The following is an 18998-nucleotide window of genomic DNA, read 5'->3' on the forward strand; positions in this document are numbered from 1 at the left end:
TGGTCTGGGCTGCTTAGGATATGTCTTAAATTATCAAAACATCACAAGTCAAATAATATCTGCCAGAAGCCGATACAACAAGACTGATTAATAATCAGAATATACAGACTGCACTGGGTCCTGTGTCGTCATGTAATCTAATGTGGATTTTATAGTTTTTATATTGTTTAATACAAACTTTCTCCAACTCGGCAGAACCAGTGTCTGCAGCAAAATAATCCTCCAAATAGAATCCCAGTTTATCAGTTTAAATCTGGCTCCATGATCTTTGTCCCTGCAGCTGGAGTTGGAAACAGTAAAGGCAAAAATAAAATCCAATACAAATCAGTCGCTCTACAGGGAAACAAACGAAGCGGCTCCCCCTGCTCTTCATAAGTATGATTGTTTCCCTGTAGAGCAGTTAGGGATCATCTGACAATTCCTATCCACCGCAGAAAGTGAAGGGAGAATTTCACTGCATACAGTCAGGTTTCTTATAAATACGGTACACATTTTTTAATTAAAGTATATTGGAGATAGGTTTCTTTTTCATTAAAGAAAGTAAAAATGGGATTTTATTTTTTTTGCCTTTACATGCCCTTTAAGGCTTCTATTGTGTTAGCGTTGTTTATAGCCTAGCTAATAGGAGAGTGGCATAGCAGTGTGGTCTGATATCAGGAGGAAGGGTCATTTGGTCGAACAGTGGTAGATATAACAGCCTAGGTATTTCCATATTTAGGTTTTGGAGCCCCTTTAAAATATGCACCCCCTTTCTCAAGTTAAGACTCTGGCACCAGTCTTCCTCTCGTGGTTTTTAGTCTCCCGGATGTCCCTTGCTTGCTGGATACAAAGAAACCTGGACAAGCATGGTAAACAGTTGGGGGAGAAGTAGGAACTAAACTAACCGACCAAAACTTGAAGTGGCTTTAGGTCCCCTTGCGTGGATACTTATATAGCTATAAAATACAGACAAATGTAAAACTTTCCAATAATCTTCCAGTAACATTAGAAGTCTTGTAAACAGTCGGAGGAAACCCAAATAAAGTACAGTGGTTCCTAATGGCTCAGTATAAATATGGTCAATAGAAGAATACTATTGTCAGCAAAGTAGAGATTGTTACTCTAGGGTATTCCAGCAATTGTGTGTATATATAAGTCCAGGTATGTATCCGCACTCTGGCTTTCAAAAATTGATAAATAACAATTAAGAAGATAAGCACTCCAACATTTCTTATTAGCGATAATCTATTCCAATGTGCAGTTGACTAAATTATCACTTATAAGAAATATTGGAGTGCTTATCTTTTTAATCGTTATATATATATATATATATATGGTGCGGTGAAATGAGGCTCATTGCTTTCTTTTCCTTTATAAATATAAATAAAATGAATGAAGGCACAGCTTATTTCCCCTTGGGAAAGACAAAAAACAGCTAATTCCAAGTGGTAAACTAAACGTGGTACTTCTGATTACCGATATTTCTTCGGTTAGAAGAGTGGCCCCAAACAGTGATTTATCTTACGTTTCAGAGAGGCAAAGCTCTCAAAACCACTATCCTCTCCAAATTCCAGGTCATACTGCTTTTCTTGAAGGTTACAAACCAGTTCATTTTTCCTGAGTAATATTATAAAAGTTAAAACCCTTCCACCAAAGATGAAAAAAAAATGGGGGTTTGAATATATTTCTGAATTACCATTAAAAACCCAGTTTACCACAATTACAAGTGCAAATATTCGGCTTATTTTCCATGAAGTCATTGGCCCCCTACTAAAAAACAAAAAAACGTATAGATGTGTATTCAGTTGTGCAAAATACTTTGCAACACTGAAATCAAGCTTTTGAGCCCATAAATGTACCCCTCATCGTTTCCGTTACTGGGGAATACGTGAGCGAAGTCGATCATCCGCACATCCACCCGAGGGCCTTCTTTCGGATCAGTCGGAATATGGCAATGCACGTTTTCCAGTTTGGATACAAGGTTTCCATTTAGGTGTTCGTGGGAAATGTCATTGTGACTTTTCGTGCTCCGTCGGTCTGTGCTTTCTCCCTCCTCCTGAGACACTTGGCTGTGGTGCCTCTTGGAACACGTCTTTCTTTGAAGGGCACAGATTTCGTTTTTATCTAAAGATTCTTCACTCTCTCCATTCCTAACTGAGCGAAACATAGAAATGTTGTTGTTACATTCACAATCTGTAAACTGTCCTTTCGGGACAGCTCTTTTCTCGACCACAGTGCCATCGATCAATCGTCTTGCAGTGTGCAGAGAGGAGCCTTCATAGACGAAGAGCAAGGAGCTTGCATAAAAATGATAATTTTCTTGAAATTCGAACCACTGCAAAACGTTCTGAACTTTTCGTATGCATTCAGCCACAGCATCTTTTCTCAGGCGAGATCCATTATGAAAAAACTTTGAGACCCCTGCAAAAAAAAAAAAAAAAAAAAACATTATTTGGTATAATTACTATGAGATACAGGAGCAGGCAAACTATCCTCCAAAATAATCCTCCAAATAGAATCCCAGTTTATCTGTTTAAATTTGGCACCATGATCTTTTGTTCCTGCAACTGAAGTTGGAAACAGTAAGGGCTGAAACACACGCTGCTATTTCGAGAGATTAGTCGCCCAGTGACAAATGGCTTCTTCTTCAGGCGATTAATCTCCCTGAACTGCCTTCCCGCTAGAATGTAAATCGCTGGCGGGATGGCACTCGGAACGTTTCGTTTTCCAAAGTTGCCTCATGAGGAAACTTCAGCTACTTCGGAAAGCCGAAGTGATCAGAGTGCCATCCCGCTAGCGATTTACATTCTAGCCGGCGGGAAGGCAGTTCAGGGAGATTAATCGCCTGAAGAAGAAGCAATTTGTCGATGGAAATAGCAGCGTGTGTCTCTGCCTTAAAGGGGCTGTAAAACCAAAATAAAATCCAATACAAATCTCTCGCCAATTGTTCTAGAGGGAAACAAACAAAGCTGCTTGAGTTCTGCATGGCTGGGAAGTAAGGCGGGGGCTCCCCCTGCTGTTCATAAGTATGATTGTTTCCCTGCAGAGCAGTTAGGGACCGACTGACAATTCCTATCCACAGCAGTAAATGAAGGGAGAATTTCACTGCATACAGTCATGTTTCTTATAAAAAACGGTGCATATTTTTTAATTCAAGTATATTTGGAGAGAGATTTATTTTTCATTAAAGAAAGTAAAAAGTGGATTTTATTTTTTTTGCTTTACATGTCCTTTAATCCTTTGTTTTCCTTTAAAAGTTAACCAACGGAAATTAGCGAGTCTAGTGTTTTAGAACGTACAAACAATTAGTACCATATCGTTAACAGAACCAACCTTCTTTTACAGTCTCCTTTGTCAAGCTCCTCCCATAGTGTTGGTTTTGTGTTTCGTAGCGGTCAGAAAGGACATTATAGACCTACAGGGAAAAAGACAAACATGCAGTAAATTTCTGAATTCCTCACAACTGGCAGTTTCATATCATTGCCTATAATAAACCCTTCTTAAACAAAATAAATATAACTATCTGCAAGAATATGGTTTTGCTCTCAGACAAACAGGGTGCCTTTTGTACTCGCTGCTTTTAATGGGGCCCAGCAAATAGAAAGATTCTAATAACAGCCTGCCTCCATAAATTTCCCCAAAGCATATTACCATTTCCTAGTGTTCCAGCCCCTTACATATATATGAAAAGCTCTTGCAAATTTATGGAAGGTCAATTTACATCCTAACAAGGAGAATAAAGCATTTACAACATAAGGCCATGAAATATTATGATATTCAGTTGCCTGGGAGGTAATGGTGCTGTTTCGGTAGCATAAGTTGCTGGCTGTGTGTCTGTTCTGTCTCAAAGCAGGTGGTTACTAGAATATTTCCTTAGAAATATTTCACTTTATACAGGTATGGGACCGGTTATCCAGAATGCTCGGGGACCAAACTTGATCTGCTCTTGCTTTCTGGTTAATGGATCTTTCAGTAATTGGGATCTTCATACCTAAACTCTACTAGAAAATCATTTAAACATTACGTAAGCCCAACAGGCTGGTTCTGCTTTCAGTAAGGGTTGATTATATCTTAGTTTGGATCAATTGCAAGGTATGGTTTTATTATTACTGAGAAAAATGGAATCGTTTTTAAAAATGTGGATTATTTGGATAAAATGGAGTCTATGGGAGACAACCTTTCCGTAATTTGGAGCTTTCTGGATAACTGGCTTCCGGATAATGGATCCCATACACCGAAAATTTCTCCAAACTGGAAATGCAAAATATGGCTTAATGGTCGCTACCGCTGTAAAGTTGGCCATGGCAATTGGTTATTTAGTCGATCGGACAGGCTAACGATAATTTCTCATCATGTATTGCCTATAGGGATCCACTATTTTGGATTCGGCCGAACCCCTGAATCCTTAGCGAAAGATTCGGCTGAATACTTTGCATATGCAAATTAGGGGTGGGAGGGGGAAACATTTTTAACTTCCTTGTTTTGTGACAGTCATGTGATTTCCCTCCCCGCCCCTAATTTGCATATGCAAATTCAGATTTTGTCCGGCCCAGCAGAAGGATTAGGCCGAATTCGAATCTTGCTGAAAAAGGCCGAATCCTGAACCGAATCCTGGATTCGGTGTATCCCCAATTACCCGACGATATCAATGGGTGACTGTTACTGCTATTTGTCGGACATAACTTTCCTACCCATAGGCCAGAACATCGTCTGATTTGTTCTTTAACAAATGTATTTGTTCTGAATGGTTAGTGGCAGGTCAGAAGATTGCGACGTCCAATCGTTCATCGGATACAAGGCTAAAATCTGCACGTCTATGGCTTTAACCTTAGAAACGAGGCCAGGTTATGACTGTATAAGAGCTCTTTTTATAAGCTAAAGCCTTATTAAATGCAGAAACTTTAATTAAGCAAATATTAGCATCCGGCTTAAGCACCAAACCGGATCTGCTCTTGTGTATCTTATGAATTATCCTCTGCTGAAAGACCTTACAATAAGCAGCAGCCTGTTGCTACAAGGTGTGTATTTATACAGTCCATGGCCTGTTCCAACATTTCTTTACATTGGCAAATTCTGATAAGTTGTCTTGTGCTTTATGAAAGAAAACAAATCCCAAGCCTGCTAGCAAGTTCAGGTCACATCAGGAGATTTGTCATCATGGGACAGTCAACAGTTGGTTCCTAATATGGACAAGTGATGTGGCAATACAACTGATATTACCTGTTGGTGACCAGGCATGGTGTATGGTAGTGCTCCATACATTTACCAATGGCAGTTGTCCACAACAGAAACCAGCACATACTTTTCCATAGCATGACCGTATGATGGAAGGGTCTGGAAAAGACCCCCTCAGTGGTGCCTGCCAATCATCGCACATCTATTAAATTGAACCTACTAACCAGACTCTTAAGAGCTCTACAAGTACATTTGTGCTGTCCAAACCTTGATCTTACTTTGCATGGATACACGTCCAAAACATTGGCTGCAGGGGTCTTTTCTGGATACCCCTGAGGTATAAGAAAGCATTGATTCAAACCCTAAGCTAAGTATAGGTCTATGCCAGGATCACAGCCAGGTACTAGTTCAGCCAAGGGATAATCACATATCTACTCATTTCTGATGTATAAAACTACATTGATTGCCACTCCGGGGTAAATGAAGGATTACATGAGTAAAGCTTTACAGTTTATTTTAATCTCTTAATTATTGAAAGCCAATGTTTGCTTTCAAGGAAAGGCGGCATAGGGGTAGGCTCAGACATAACCCTCTAACACCTACACCGTCCTAAAGCCATTTATCTGGTCTTGCATAGTTCAACATGACCTTTGAAATGGGAAACTTCTTTAGAAGCTTTATATCCTGAATCATAAAATCTTATTAACATGGGCCTTCAGGAATATTACTCAGAAGAAGGTGTGTGGCAACCATTTGATTGGCACGAATGTTGAACAAGGAGCCCATTTCAAAGGTCATGTTGAACTATGCAAGACCAGATAAATGGCTTTAGGAAGGTGTAGGTGCTAGAGGGTTATGTCTGAGCCTACGCCTATGCCGCCTTTCCTTGAAAGCCAACATTGGCTTTCAATAATTAAGAGATTAAAATAAACTGTAAAGCTTTACTCATGTAATCCTTCATATCCCCCGGAGTGGCAATCAATGTAGATTTATACATCAGAAATGAGTAGATATGTGATTATCCCTTGGCTGTACTAGTACCTGGCTGTGATCCTGGCATAGACCTAAGCTTAGTTAAACATTCCGGGTTTAGGGTTTGAATCAATGCTTTCTTATACCTCAGGGGTATCCAGAAAAGATACCTGCAGCCAATGTTTTGGATGTGTATCCATGCAAAGTAAGATCAAGGTTTGGACAGCACAAATGTACTTGTAGAGCTCTTTAGAGTCTGGTTAGTAGGTTGAATTTAATACATGTAACAGTTTTACATTTTTAATTTGTGTTTGTAATGGTAAATCAGTGTTTTATTAACAAGTGTCCATCAGTAAGGCCAGCTCACCAGGGAGCACCAAGGATTCATGAAGGCAAGCCGTGTAGTCAGGCTTGTAGTCTGTAGTCTGACTAATTTATAAGGATCTGCCAACCTGACCAAATTGAACATTCTATCAGTCTTAGCACCAATTACATGTCAATCAAAAAATCATAATGGGTTTTAGAGATGAATTTCACTACAACAGGGGTACCAAACCGTTTTGCTACCTGTGAGTAACATGCAGATGTAAAAATGTGTTGAGGAAGCAACGCAGGCATAAAAAATTTCCTGGGTGGGGCAAAATAAGTGCTGTGATTGGGCCGCTGGCAGCTACAGGAGACTGTTTGGCAGTACATTTGGTTTTCATACAACCAAAAGCCTGGAATTCTAAAATAAACACCTGCTATGAGGCCACTGGGAGCAACATACAAGGGGTTGGTCAAAAACATTTTGAGCCACAAGTTGGGGATCACTGCCCTATGAGAAACATACAAAAAAAAGGGGATCGGACCATGAACCTGCACTCATGTTTTTTGTGTGGTTTCCATCTTGGTGCTCGAGTGTGGAAGGACAATGGAGCATCAAGAACCCACACAGATAATGGGAGACCACACAAACTGCAAGAGATCAAACACAAAACCCCTACTTGCACCTAAATCTTTTTAACAAGTGCTATATCAGTTCAAACATATGACTGCATGTGTAGCCATCTTCCTGTCCAACAATGCTAACCACAGTGCTACCATGGTGCAAGTAGGGTTTACATAATAATCCCTTAAAAGGAGATGTAAACCCTACAGTGGTTAGAGTTGTGTTGCCTGAGAAAGAATTGCGCATACTCTACAAGAGAAAAATTACATTTATATACTGGGATAGAGATGGCCGGTCAAAAAGGGGGCCGTAGTTACCTATGATTAAGTACCAGATGGTATGAAACGCGTAAGGCGGAATACCATGGGCTCTGCATGTGTGAATAAAAAGTGTTTTATGGAAGTATGCGTTACGGGATACTTTTTGTATTCTCTACAAGCACAACTTAATCAAGAAAGAGTAGGACTTTGGCATTTAAAAGCTTGTAAATTCATGCAGACGTCAATGAGTTGAATTATTTTTTAAAGGAGAAGCTATTTTTCAATTGGAGTTTTTGGGATAAATCTGAAATCGAGCATTACAAGCCAAGACTTTATACAAAATAGGACTCAATATACTGGCATCTTCACCTCTGAACCACAAATATTGAAATAGGTGCCCACTAGAAAAACATTTTTATTGGCGTTGTTGCATTTTAACAGGCAAAACAATGGTTATGTTGGTTCATGAGTCATAAAACGTTAACCATGATGATCTGACCTTTGGCATTACACACAAAGGTAAGCTCCTAGGAGTGTTCCTACTTACTATGAGAGCTCTTTGTAACATTCTACAAAGACAACAATTGTGACTCACCACTTTCCATAAAAGTGCAAAGGGGTAAAACAGGAGGGGTGATCAGCTCTCATGAGTCGCCAATGATACGCCATGAACAGAGGAAATGGTCAAAAGGGATGGTCAACAACAAAACAGAACTCTTGACAAAATAAATGGGGTACTTTACACAACTGAACTGTAAAAGAAAATCAGGATGCTCTCGGGCATGACAGGCAGCATGCGGTAAGACATGAACATGAGCTTAGATGGAGCTAGTAAGCTTAAATAGGCTATAACAGATTTTGCATTAATCCGGCATAGTAATGTACGCAATTACCCAACACACAGCTTGTGTAGGAGGCTTATATATATATATATATATATTATATATATATATATATATATATATATATATATATATATATATATATATATATATATATATATATATATATATATATATATATATATATATATATATATATATATAGCATTGCTTGTCAATTATTCACTATGAATAAAAATGGGGTTTTACAAGAAACATTTTCAGTAAATGTAAGCCTGTAGCCATATACCAGTTGGTAAGGGATCATAGGTTGACTGATGCCCTGGCACCTCCCCATTCATAAAAGTCATCGGTAATGACAACGGAAAAATAAGAGGGACCAGAGGTCAAAGCTTTATTAAACATTTAGCATATCAACTCCTGAGCATCCACCGAAGAGGAGCCCAGAGACAAGTGCCCTTCTTTCCCTCTTCTCAACGCACCCCATGGAGGTCTATACAACAGGTTTCTGCTCAACCATGACCATACGATCACAGCCAGCTAGCCTGGGCATAGGATCCCATCCTCTGGCTCTTACTATGACCTTGAGCTCTAAGGAAACCAAGGGAGGGTCTAGGAAGACTGGGTGGACAAACAAAAAGTGCATTCTGTATCAGCCCTAAATGAATAACCAGCCATGTAACCAAGCATCAGCTTCCATGTCAGATGTAACCTCACTTTCTACTTTTTAATTTAACAACTCCTTAGCTTAGCTTCTCAACAGCAGCCCAGAGGTCACTGAGCATGTGCAGAGACCAGTGTTGGACTGGCCCAACGGGATACCAGGAAAACTCCCGATGGGCCCAGGTGTCAGTGGCCCTCATGCTGCTCAATGTTGGCCAATTTCATGGCCATTCTATGAGAACAAAGAGCCTAAATATATGGAATAATAGATTATGGTATGTAAACAAAAGAGACTAGGAGACTGGAGGTTGAGTGAGGAGAGGAAGAATATAGTACAGAGAGTGGGCCCCTGGTCTAAGGTTTTTTGGTGGGCCCCTGGTCTAAGGTATTTGGGTGGGCCCCTGGTGTTCCAGGCCAACACTGGCAGAGACGCAGACACCCCAAAGACGACCTAACAAGATCAAAGCTGTAAAGGAGAATTCAACCCCTAATAAAAAAAAAACCCTTCCCCTACCCTGGGTAGACCCCCCTCTCTCTCCTCCCCCCCCCCAGGCAAATGCCCCTAATTTTTTACTCACCCCTCCGTGCAGATTCTGCCCTTTGAGTTCAAGGCAGCCATCTTCTTCTTCTCTGGTAATCTTCGTGTATTGACGGCATTTTTGGCTCATGCGCAGTTGGAGTAAATTTCCGGTCCCAAAAAACTGCGCATGCGCTAAAAGTCACGAAAAATTTCCTACATTTTTTTTACTCACACCTCCGGGCAGATTCTGGCCTCTGAGTTCACAGCAGCCATCTTCTTTCTTCTGTCTTTTTTGGAAAAAACTTCCAAAAAAGACAGAAGAAAGAACATGGCTGCCGCGAACTCCGAGGCCAGAATTCTGCACGGAGGTGTGAGTAAAAAATAAGAGGCATCTGCCCGGGGGGCAGGTAGGCTGGGGGGGGGGGAGGAGGGTGGAGGGTTTTTTTTTTTTTTTATTATGGAGAATAAAGAATTCTCCTTTAAAGATCTGTATAATTACTGTTAAAGAGTTACTGAATTTGGGTCGGTTACATAAAATACTGTATTTCTAGAAATATTTATTTTTAGTTTTATTTCTCCTTTAAGCATACAAAAAAAAAAAGTAGAAGTGGTTATCTAGCCGTTTTAACTTTTTAGCAAGATAAAGTCCTGCTGAAAGTATACGGATAATGCATTTGGCTGGCAGATTTATTTCTTCTCAACATGTAACTGCGGTAATAGGAGGAAAAAACAGCGCCTTGACAAAATCGCTCTCAACCAGAGAATAGTTTCATATTCTCTGCGAAAAGAATTAGTTCCCTGCAGCCTTATTGTGCCTGACTCCACTCCAATAGCAAAATCCGGATTTAGAACAGTAGGTGTAAAAGCTTAGTGTGCTGGATAATGGCTCGTAATCTCAATTAGAGGTGTTTAAGCCAATGCAGTGCCAGGCAAGGCTTTCATTCAAAACCTTTTGGCGGAAATATTTCACTTGTTGACTGTATTGAGTCCAGGACTGAGGCATATGTGCTTCGATAATTTGACTAGAATGTAGTATACAGCACTTAGGCTTTACTGAGTGTCCCAGTAGTGTGCAAGAACATTTCAAGAAATACAGAATAGATTACAATGGCCGTGGCGGTTTTGTAATTAAAATATGCAAATACACCATCAATGCTAATGAAAACAGTATGAAGCCTCCTTGTTAGCGATTCGGAATCTATAACAAGCAGTAATTGTGCAGTATACTATGCAGAGGCTGTGTACAACAGTTACTCACTTTTTGGCCAGTCACTCATACACACTGTACCGAGGATTCCTACTCTAATAAGAGATTTGGGGTGAGTGCTTATTTACTGCAGTGGGTACCCCTGGAACTATAGCAGGGTGACTGTTACCCCAATGTTTCTATATATCTGTAACCTTGTTATGAGCTAAGGGGGCCCAGTCTGAAGGCCAGTTAGGGGGAGATTTGGGGTGAGTGTTTATTTGTGCCCTGGGTACCCCTGGAACTATAGCAGGGTGACACCCCAATGTTTCTATATATATCTGTAACCTTGTTATGAGCTAAGGTGGCCCAGCCTGAAGGCCAGTTAGGAGATTTGGGGTGAGTGCTTATTTGTACCCTGGGTACCCCTGGAACTATAGCAGGGTGACTGTTACCCCAATGTTTCTATATATCTGTAACCTTGTTATGAGCTAAGGGGGCCCAGCCTGAAGGTCAGTTAGAGGAAGATTTGGGGTGAGTGCTTATTTGTACCCTGGGTACCCCTGGAACTATAGCAGAGTGACACCCCAATGTTTCTATATATCTGTAACCTTGTTATGAGCTAAGGTGGCCCAGTCTGAAGGTCAGTTAGGGGGAGATTTGGGGTGAGTGTTTATTTGTACCCTGGGTACCCCTGGAACTATAGCAGAGTGACACCCCAATGTTTCTATATATCTGTAACCTTGTTATGAGCTAAGGTGGCCCAGCCTGAAGGCCAGTTAGGAGATTTGGGGTGAGTGTTTATTTGTGCCCTGGGTACCCCTGGAACTATAGCACGGTGACACCCCAATGTTTCTATATATCTGTAACCTTGTTATGAGCTAAGGGGGCCCAGCCTGAAGGCCAGTTAGGAGATTTGGGGTGAGTGCTTATTTGTGCCCAGGGTACCCCTGGAACTATAGCAGGGTGACTGTTACCCCAATGTTTCTATATATCTGTAACCTTGTTATGAGCTAAGGGGGCCCAGTCTGAAGGTCAGTTAGGGGGAGATTTGGGGTGAGTGTTTATTTGTACCCTGGGTACCCCTGGAACTATAGCAGGGTGACTGTTACCCCAATGTTTCTATATATCTGTAACCTTGTTGTGTGCAAGGAGGGTACCAAACCTTTTGCACACGCACACAGGGGCGTAACCACAGAGGAAGCAGGCCCAAGGAGATATAGGGGCCAAATGAGATCCTAATTCATACACAATTTCAATAAATACTGCTACAACAGGTCAACCACTAGACATTTTGGGGGCCTGATAAATAATTTGCTGTGGGACACAAGAGTGTTTACGGAGAACTGAATATTATGCTCTTCTTGTATTGCAAAGACAATGCAGCTCAGTGCCATTTTTCGGTCAGCCTGAAGCAATCACTGTGTAGAACTATAGAGACATCATATACACAAATGCCTTGGCCTTCATACAGCTACTCTATTCTACATGAAATAAAATAACTACAGCTGCAGTTGCTGTTACTGGCCATTCTAATATTATGCTACACAGTTATAGCTTATCATGCAGATTTTTATTTTACACACAATATACACAGATGCTTTCAGTGAATGTAGATGAATCTATGGCAATCTGGGTGCCTCACTCCAACACACAATTTTACTGTAGTTTATTTTAAAGTATTTCATATTAAACATAAAAATGATTCAGATCTGATTCAGTACAGAGTCTGATGGTATCACAAATACACAGATAAGTTGCCACATTGGTATAAAGAAATGATCCCCAACAGTAGCTTGTGAGTAACATGTTGCTCTCCAATCCCTTGGATGTTGCTCCCAGTTGCCTCAAAGCAGCTGCTTATTTTTGAATTTCAGGTTTGGAGGCAAGTTTTTGAGAGATGTACTCCCAAACAGAGCCTCAATGTAGGTTGACAATCCACATAAGGACTACCAAATGACCAATCACAGCCCTTATTTGGCACCCCAAGAACAGATTTCATGCTTGTGTTGCTCTCCAACTCCTTTTACTTCTGAAAGTTGCTCACGGGTTCAAAAGATTGGGGATCCCTGTTCAAAAGTATCTGAATTTGCCCCTGTATGGCCACCTTTAGGGGTGTCAGTGGCCCTCCTTCTAGCCCAACTGTTTGGCCTTGTATGCCTATATCTTTGTCATTAACCAATTATCTATGAGAACACAAATGGACAGAGGATATTATATCATGAGAAGAGAGTAGAAGATTATGGAATGAGCCTGTGGCCTTCTTTGGAGGGCCCCCAGCATCTCCGTCTAACTCTGGAATGGCATATTATTCAGCCTAACCCCTAAAGTAAAATGGCCAATTGAAAAGTTGCTGAGATTACTTTCGCGAACATTAAAAAAAAAAAAAAGAAGGTAACGCCACCTCCCATAGTGAAGATCTGTGCCTCCAAAGATGGGGCAGTTTGGGCCTCTGTGTACTTCAGATGCCATGGGTTTGTTTTTTTAATCCCATTTCAGGACTGCCCAACACCAGAAGATGGGGAGCTGCTATGGATAACTTTAAAGGCTTGGATCATTACTGTTATAGGGTTGCTGATCCTTTGGGCTGTTACAGCAAGTTCAGTATATACAATTGAGCATTTCTAGCCATATTACCTTCTTGGGTTTAATTATCCTTTAACATATATTTTCAGTAAACGATCCAGGGTGGATAATTATCGCCAGGTAAAAAATATACATCTCAACCATAGTAAGAAACAAATAATACACCCCTGAGGCACACGAATGTGGTTAAAACTCGATTTTATTTCATGAATAAAAACCTCGTCCTAACGTGTTCTGTATCTAGAGAAACGTAATCATAGGCACACGATTTGTAGGCTCATGTGCCAATGGTAACGTATCTTTAGATACGAAATGCGCTAGGACGAGGTCGTTTTAATTCATGGAATAAAATCAAGTTTTAACCACATCGGTGTGCCTCAGGAGTGCGTGCTCATTTCTACATTTGTCTTCACCCTAAGCTACGGGTTCAGGGCACTGCACCCAAGCCACCACTTGATACCGGTGAGTGCGAATCACACGTTTTATTTTGCCGTGTAATTTGTGCCCGAAGGAGACGGACCTGGGTGTTATGCACTTTTTTATCGGGTGAGCCATGTCTAAATTTGTTTGCTGCTTTATTTAACTAAATACATATAGTTCGGAGTTTCACTCATCCGTCTGCATTTTTTTGGATAGAGCCGCTAACAATCCTTTCCTTCTGAGCAAAATAAGAAACAAACTAAAAAAAACATGCAACATTTCGTAGTGAGTGTTACAGTAACAAATATGAGGGCTACCATCACAAATTCCTCTGAAAAAACTAGAAAACCGGACCCTGAGAACTTACCCTCATGCCAAGTACCAGGAAACCGATCTCTTCCATCAGAGGGTACTTGCTGACCTGCTGCTGGATTTTCTCAGCTGAAGCAAATGGGTCGTAGCTTTTTTGACCGATTTTAATATCCATGATGCATGGCTTGGTAAACTTCCGTGTTATATCTTCCAGTTTTAAATAGAGATCTGTCAATAAATAAATATAAAAAGATAAGACGATGTCACAACGCGAGGGCTGTCAGTTGTCAGAGAGACTACCCATTGCCCAAAATCCTCCCTGCCTACAGAGAATTGCAGCACCCATAAAGTCTACAGGCATCAAAACAGAAGAGGGCAAGGCTGCATCTAAGGGTGACTGATGGGCATTAAAGGGACGGTAGAATTGGCATACATGTACTGGTTCTTTTATAAAGACCTGCATCATTTCTTTTAAAAGTGGATTTCACTTGGTTGCTATCAAACAATATTTACCTTCTAAACGGGCCAAGTTGGCTGCTTATTGGCCGTGCATGGTGCCAGACAAAATTAGATATAACGTATCAATTAGCAGTGTTTGATTTTGTTGCTGGCTCAGGGACCACATCTGCACGTCAATGAGGACCTCATCCCAATGGCCTCCATAGCTCTAATTATGATCTGATCAGTCTGAAATGGTGCGTATTAGTGAAATTCTACTCATTTGGCGAAATCAACATAAAAGCGGATCTTTACATGTATGGCCAGCATAGCTCTCCTTTATAGGCACAACAGCCCATGTCTTTTAATCCACCCCAACACTAGTGGGATATAAATGAGCATGTTATTGTAGGGGGATCAGACAAATCCTTCCCCTGTTTTTCTGTCTGTGACATCATTCAGCCCAGTTACAGGCTGGAGAACCATCTGATTGGCTGGGCGCCCCAGAGCATCCTTGGGAAATGGCTTGTCCCCAGGGTGAGGACAGGTCTTGCTTGTGTACCTGCCACGTGGGAGCGGCTACTACTTTCAAAGGGAAAGGTACCTTCAGGCAGGTAGCGTTACCTGGGGACACAAGAGCTCTTGGGGAAGGAACACTGAACTGACCGGATTTATTCTACATTTATCCACCCGTGTGCCATGTAGGCCTGTGGCATTGAGAGACTGTGCCAGGGGTTGATAATCCACACAGGTTCCCCAGAGTAAAGTGAAATTGTGTGATTTGAATTTAGTTACTAAATACAGTTTTACATAAAGTTTATAATTTGTTTTATTGCAAACTGTGAGTGTTTTATTTTGTTCTAGTGAAATGTGCTCCGAAGTGCTCCCTAGGTGGAGGCACCGCACTTTAAATAGCTGGTTCCCAGTACTTTTCATACGCAAAAGGGACTCAGGGCCATGGATTGCCAAGGGTTAATTGCTTTTTAAAGAGACAGTAAACAAATTAGGGTTTTATTATTTTTCTTTCTTTTTTTTGTACACACGAGATGGTGTCAGGTAATGTGTGAAATTGCCAAGTTGCATAGCTGTTTACTGAAACAGGCTTAAGAAAAGCACAAAGTAAGTCAGAGGAGTTAATAAGTGTTACATACATCTATATTTTGGGTACAGCTCCCGTCACTAAGGGAGGCACTGAATTCAGGCTTTGGTTTGGGTTTCAGCAGGATTCGGCAAAATCCAAGTACTTGGCTGAACCAAATCCGAAAAAAAATCATGTGACTTTTCATCAAACAAACAAGGAAGTTTGGAGGAATTTTTTTTCTCTAACCTCCTTCCTTGCCCTAATTAGCATATGCATATTACGGTTCTGATTAGGTTCAGGATTCGATCAAATCTTTCATGAAGTGTTCGGGAATCAGCCGAGTCCCAAAATTGTAGATTCGGCGAATCAAAATTGAAAATACAATTGACTGGCATAAGAATCTTATACAGGTATGGGACCTGTTATCCAGAATGCTCTGAACCTGGGTTTTTTTTCCAGATAACAGATCTTTCTGTAATTTGGATCTTCATACTTTAGGTCTACTAAAAAAAAAAATAATAAATCATGTAAATAACAAATAAACCCAATAGGCTGTTTTTTCTTCCAATAAGGATCAATTATATCTTAGTTGGGATCAAGTACAAACTACTGTTTATTATTATTACAGAGAAAAAGAAAATCATGTTAAAAAATTTGGATTATTAGGATAAAATGGAGTCTACGGGAGACAGCCTCTCTAATTCAGAGCTTTCTGGATAATGGGTTTCCGGAAAACCAATCCCATACCTGTACTGCCCTATGGCACACAGACGGACCCAGGCTATGTAACAATATTATTAGATGCAACACAGTAGAACTGCACGCTTGGATTGCACAAAAAACAAAAAAAAAAAAAAACAGGTTTCCCTAAGACCATAAAGATTTTGCAGATGAACTATTTTGAAAAGGGGGAGTGCACCGTTTGTGTGGGTGATTATATTTCTGGAATTTTAATACGTGCAATTCTGCAGCCATTATTGTGCCTAGCACTGTGATTGTCGTAAATGAGTTTGTTTGTCTTTGTTATTTTGGTTTATACGCTTATCTGTCTTTTAGTTTTGGTTCTGGCTGATTCCCGCATGCGTCAGGCACAGGGTCAGACTGGAGCAATGGGGGCCACCGGGACTGCAACACGAAGGGCCCTCCTGGAATGAGTAAGCTTGGCAATGTGATTTGGAGTAGCTGGTTGAGGTGGAGTAGCAGTCACCTGGGACCCCCTCCCAACTTCTAAAGTCCCCCCCGCATGCACATGCGCTAACAACAATGCAATGTGACCATGCGTGAACATTGGAGTGCCGCATGCATGTGCTACCACCGTGGCACAAGATCTCTAGGCGGCAGCTGATTGGGGGAGCAGGTCTGGGCCAGCAAGGGCCCCTGAGGGCTAGGTTTTTTCCCGGTGTCCCGCCAACCCAGTCTGACCCTTACAAGTAAGAAAGTATAATAAGTTTGCAAAACGTCTTAAAGGAGAATTCAACCCATAATAAAAAAAAAAAATACATCCCCCCTCCCTCCGACCTACCTGCCCCTAATTTTTTACTCGACCGCTCTGTGCAGATTATGGTCTCGGAGTTCTGGAACGCCATCTTCTTTCTTCAGTCTTTTTCGGAAGTTTTGGCGCATGCACAGTAAATTTCCTGTCCCAAACCACTGTGCATGTGCCGGAAGTCACTAAAATTTCCCGTGCGCAGTGATTCGGGCTGGAAATTTGCTCCAACTGCGCATGCGCAGAAACTTCCGTCAAGACACAAAGATTACCGAAGAAGAAGATGGCTGCCGTGAACTCCGAGGCCAGAATCTGCACGGAGGGGTGAGTAAAAAATTAGGGGCAATTGCCCAGGGGGGGCAGGTAGGCTGGGGGGGGAGAAGGGAAGGGGTTTTTTTTATTACAGGTTGAATTCTCCTTTAAGACTCCAATTCCCACAATGCCTTGCTGGGTTCTCCAGTGTTAATCACATAACATGAATGGCATTGTGGGAACTGGGGCCTTGGCAGAGCTCTTTCCCCATGGAGAACAGTGCAGAGCAAGGAGAGACAAAGATTGCTTAGATTTACACTAGCTTACCACTAGCATGGTTCTGGAGGAACGTCATTTCGTTTTAGTATGTACTGTATTTACTGTATATGGCTGAAATTACAAAATCCACTTGACTTGACTTGGCATTGGAATCAAGGGAACTGCATTGGGAACAGAGTAAGAGATTGCAATGGCTGTTCCCATATTTTGAGTGTATATCCTATACTCAAAATACATAGGGCAGGGCCTGGAGGGGTGGCGAGGGTTAAATCCCTTATTTTTCAAACAAATACAATAAAAAATTAATTTAGTAACTGCTGTATCCATCAAAAGAAGTCAGGAAATGGAAGATATTAAAGGGGTGGTTCGCCTTTAAGTTAACTTTTAGTATGTTATAAAATGGATAATTCTAAGCAACTTTTCAATTGGCCGCCTGCTCTCTTTCCGGCTTTCAAATGAGGGTCACAGACCCCATCTAAAAAACAAAACAAATGCTCTGTAAGGCTACAAATGTATTAATATTGCTACTTTTTATTACTCATCTTTCTATTCGGGCCTCTCCTATTCATATTACAGTCTCTTATTTAAATCAATACTTGGTCGCTAGGGTAATTTGGACACTAGCAACCAGATGGCTGCATTTGCCAAATAATAAAAAATTAAAACCAACTGCAAATTGTTTCAGAATATAAAATAGAGTATAAAGGTTAACAACCCCTTAAAATACTAAATTGCGAGCCTAATAAAAATAATTTTTTTTTCACCGATATAAGGTAAAAAAGTAAAAGTCATAAAAATTACCATTTGTAGATCCTGGAGGCGACCAGGTGCCAAAATATTTTGGCAGAAGCATCTGGAGGTTGAGGAGATGATTATTAGTGCAATCGGCTGAAAAAACCTGTAAAAAGACAAGAGAGAAATAAATGTATCAATATTAACTTTAATCAGTGACCAACAACTTTTCATTCTTTCAACATTACATCTGTAGTATTGAAAGCCACTTACCTGCTGAAGCTCTGTTACACTATCGAAGGAATTAGTCTTAAAGGAACAGTAACGTCAAAAAATGAAAGTAAAACTGGTGTGTTTGCTTCAGAAACACTACTATAGTTTATATAAACAAGCTGCTGTGTAGCCATGGGGGCAGCCATTTAAGCACAGGATACAAAGTAGATAACAGATAAGTACTACTATAGTTTAAATAAGCTGCTGTGTAGCCATGGGGGCAGCCATTCAAGCACAGGATACACAGTAGATAACAGATAAGTACTACTATAGTTTATATAAACAAGCTGCTGTGTAGCCATGGGGGCAGCCATTCAAGCACAGGATACACAGTAGATAACAGATAATTACTACTATAGTTTATATAAACAAGCTGCTGTGTAGCCACGGGGGCAGCCATTCAAGCACAGGATACACAGTAGATAACAGATAAGTACTACTATAGTTTATATAAACAAGCTGCTGTGTAGCCACGGGGGCAGCCATTCAAGCACAGGATTCACAGTAGATAACAGATAAGTACTACTATAGTTTATATAAACAAGCTGCTGTGTAGCCATGGGGGCAGCCATTCAAGCACAGGATACACAGTAGATAACAGATAAGTACTA

At 40.8% G+C, this 18998-nt stretch overlaps 1 protein-coding gene across 1 annotated transcript in view; it reads right to left on the reverse strand.

Moving 5' to 3' along the window:
• Nucleotides 1-725: 725 nt before the first annotated feature.
• The window catches only part of ipmk.S (inositol polyphosphate multikinase S homeolog), a 29237-nt gene continuing 10964 nt past the window's right edge, over nt 726-18998 (reverse strand). The window contains exons 3-6 of the mRNA XM_018227317.2: nt 18184-18280; nt 13902-14074; nt 3313-3394; nt 726-2400 (exon numbers count right to left, since the gene is read on the reverse strand). Of these exons, the coding sequence (XP_018082806.1) occupies nt 1781-2400; nt 3313-3394; nt 13902-14074; nt 18184-18280 (972 nt within the window). The 3' untranslated portion in view covers nt 726-1780. The remainder of the gene's footprint in view (nt 2401-3312; nt 3395-13901; nt 14075-18183; nt 18281-18998) is intronic.

Source organism: Xenopus laevis, chromosome 7S, assembly GCF_017654675.1.
Source record: "Xenopus laevis strain J_2021 chromosome 7S, Xenopus_laevis_v10.1, whole genome shotgun sequence".
In the NCBI taxonomy this organism is placed as follows: domain Eukaryota; kingdom Metazoa; phylum Chordata; class Amphibia; order Anura; family Pipidae; genus Xenopus; species Xenopus laevis.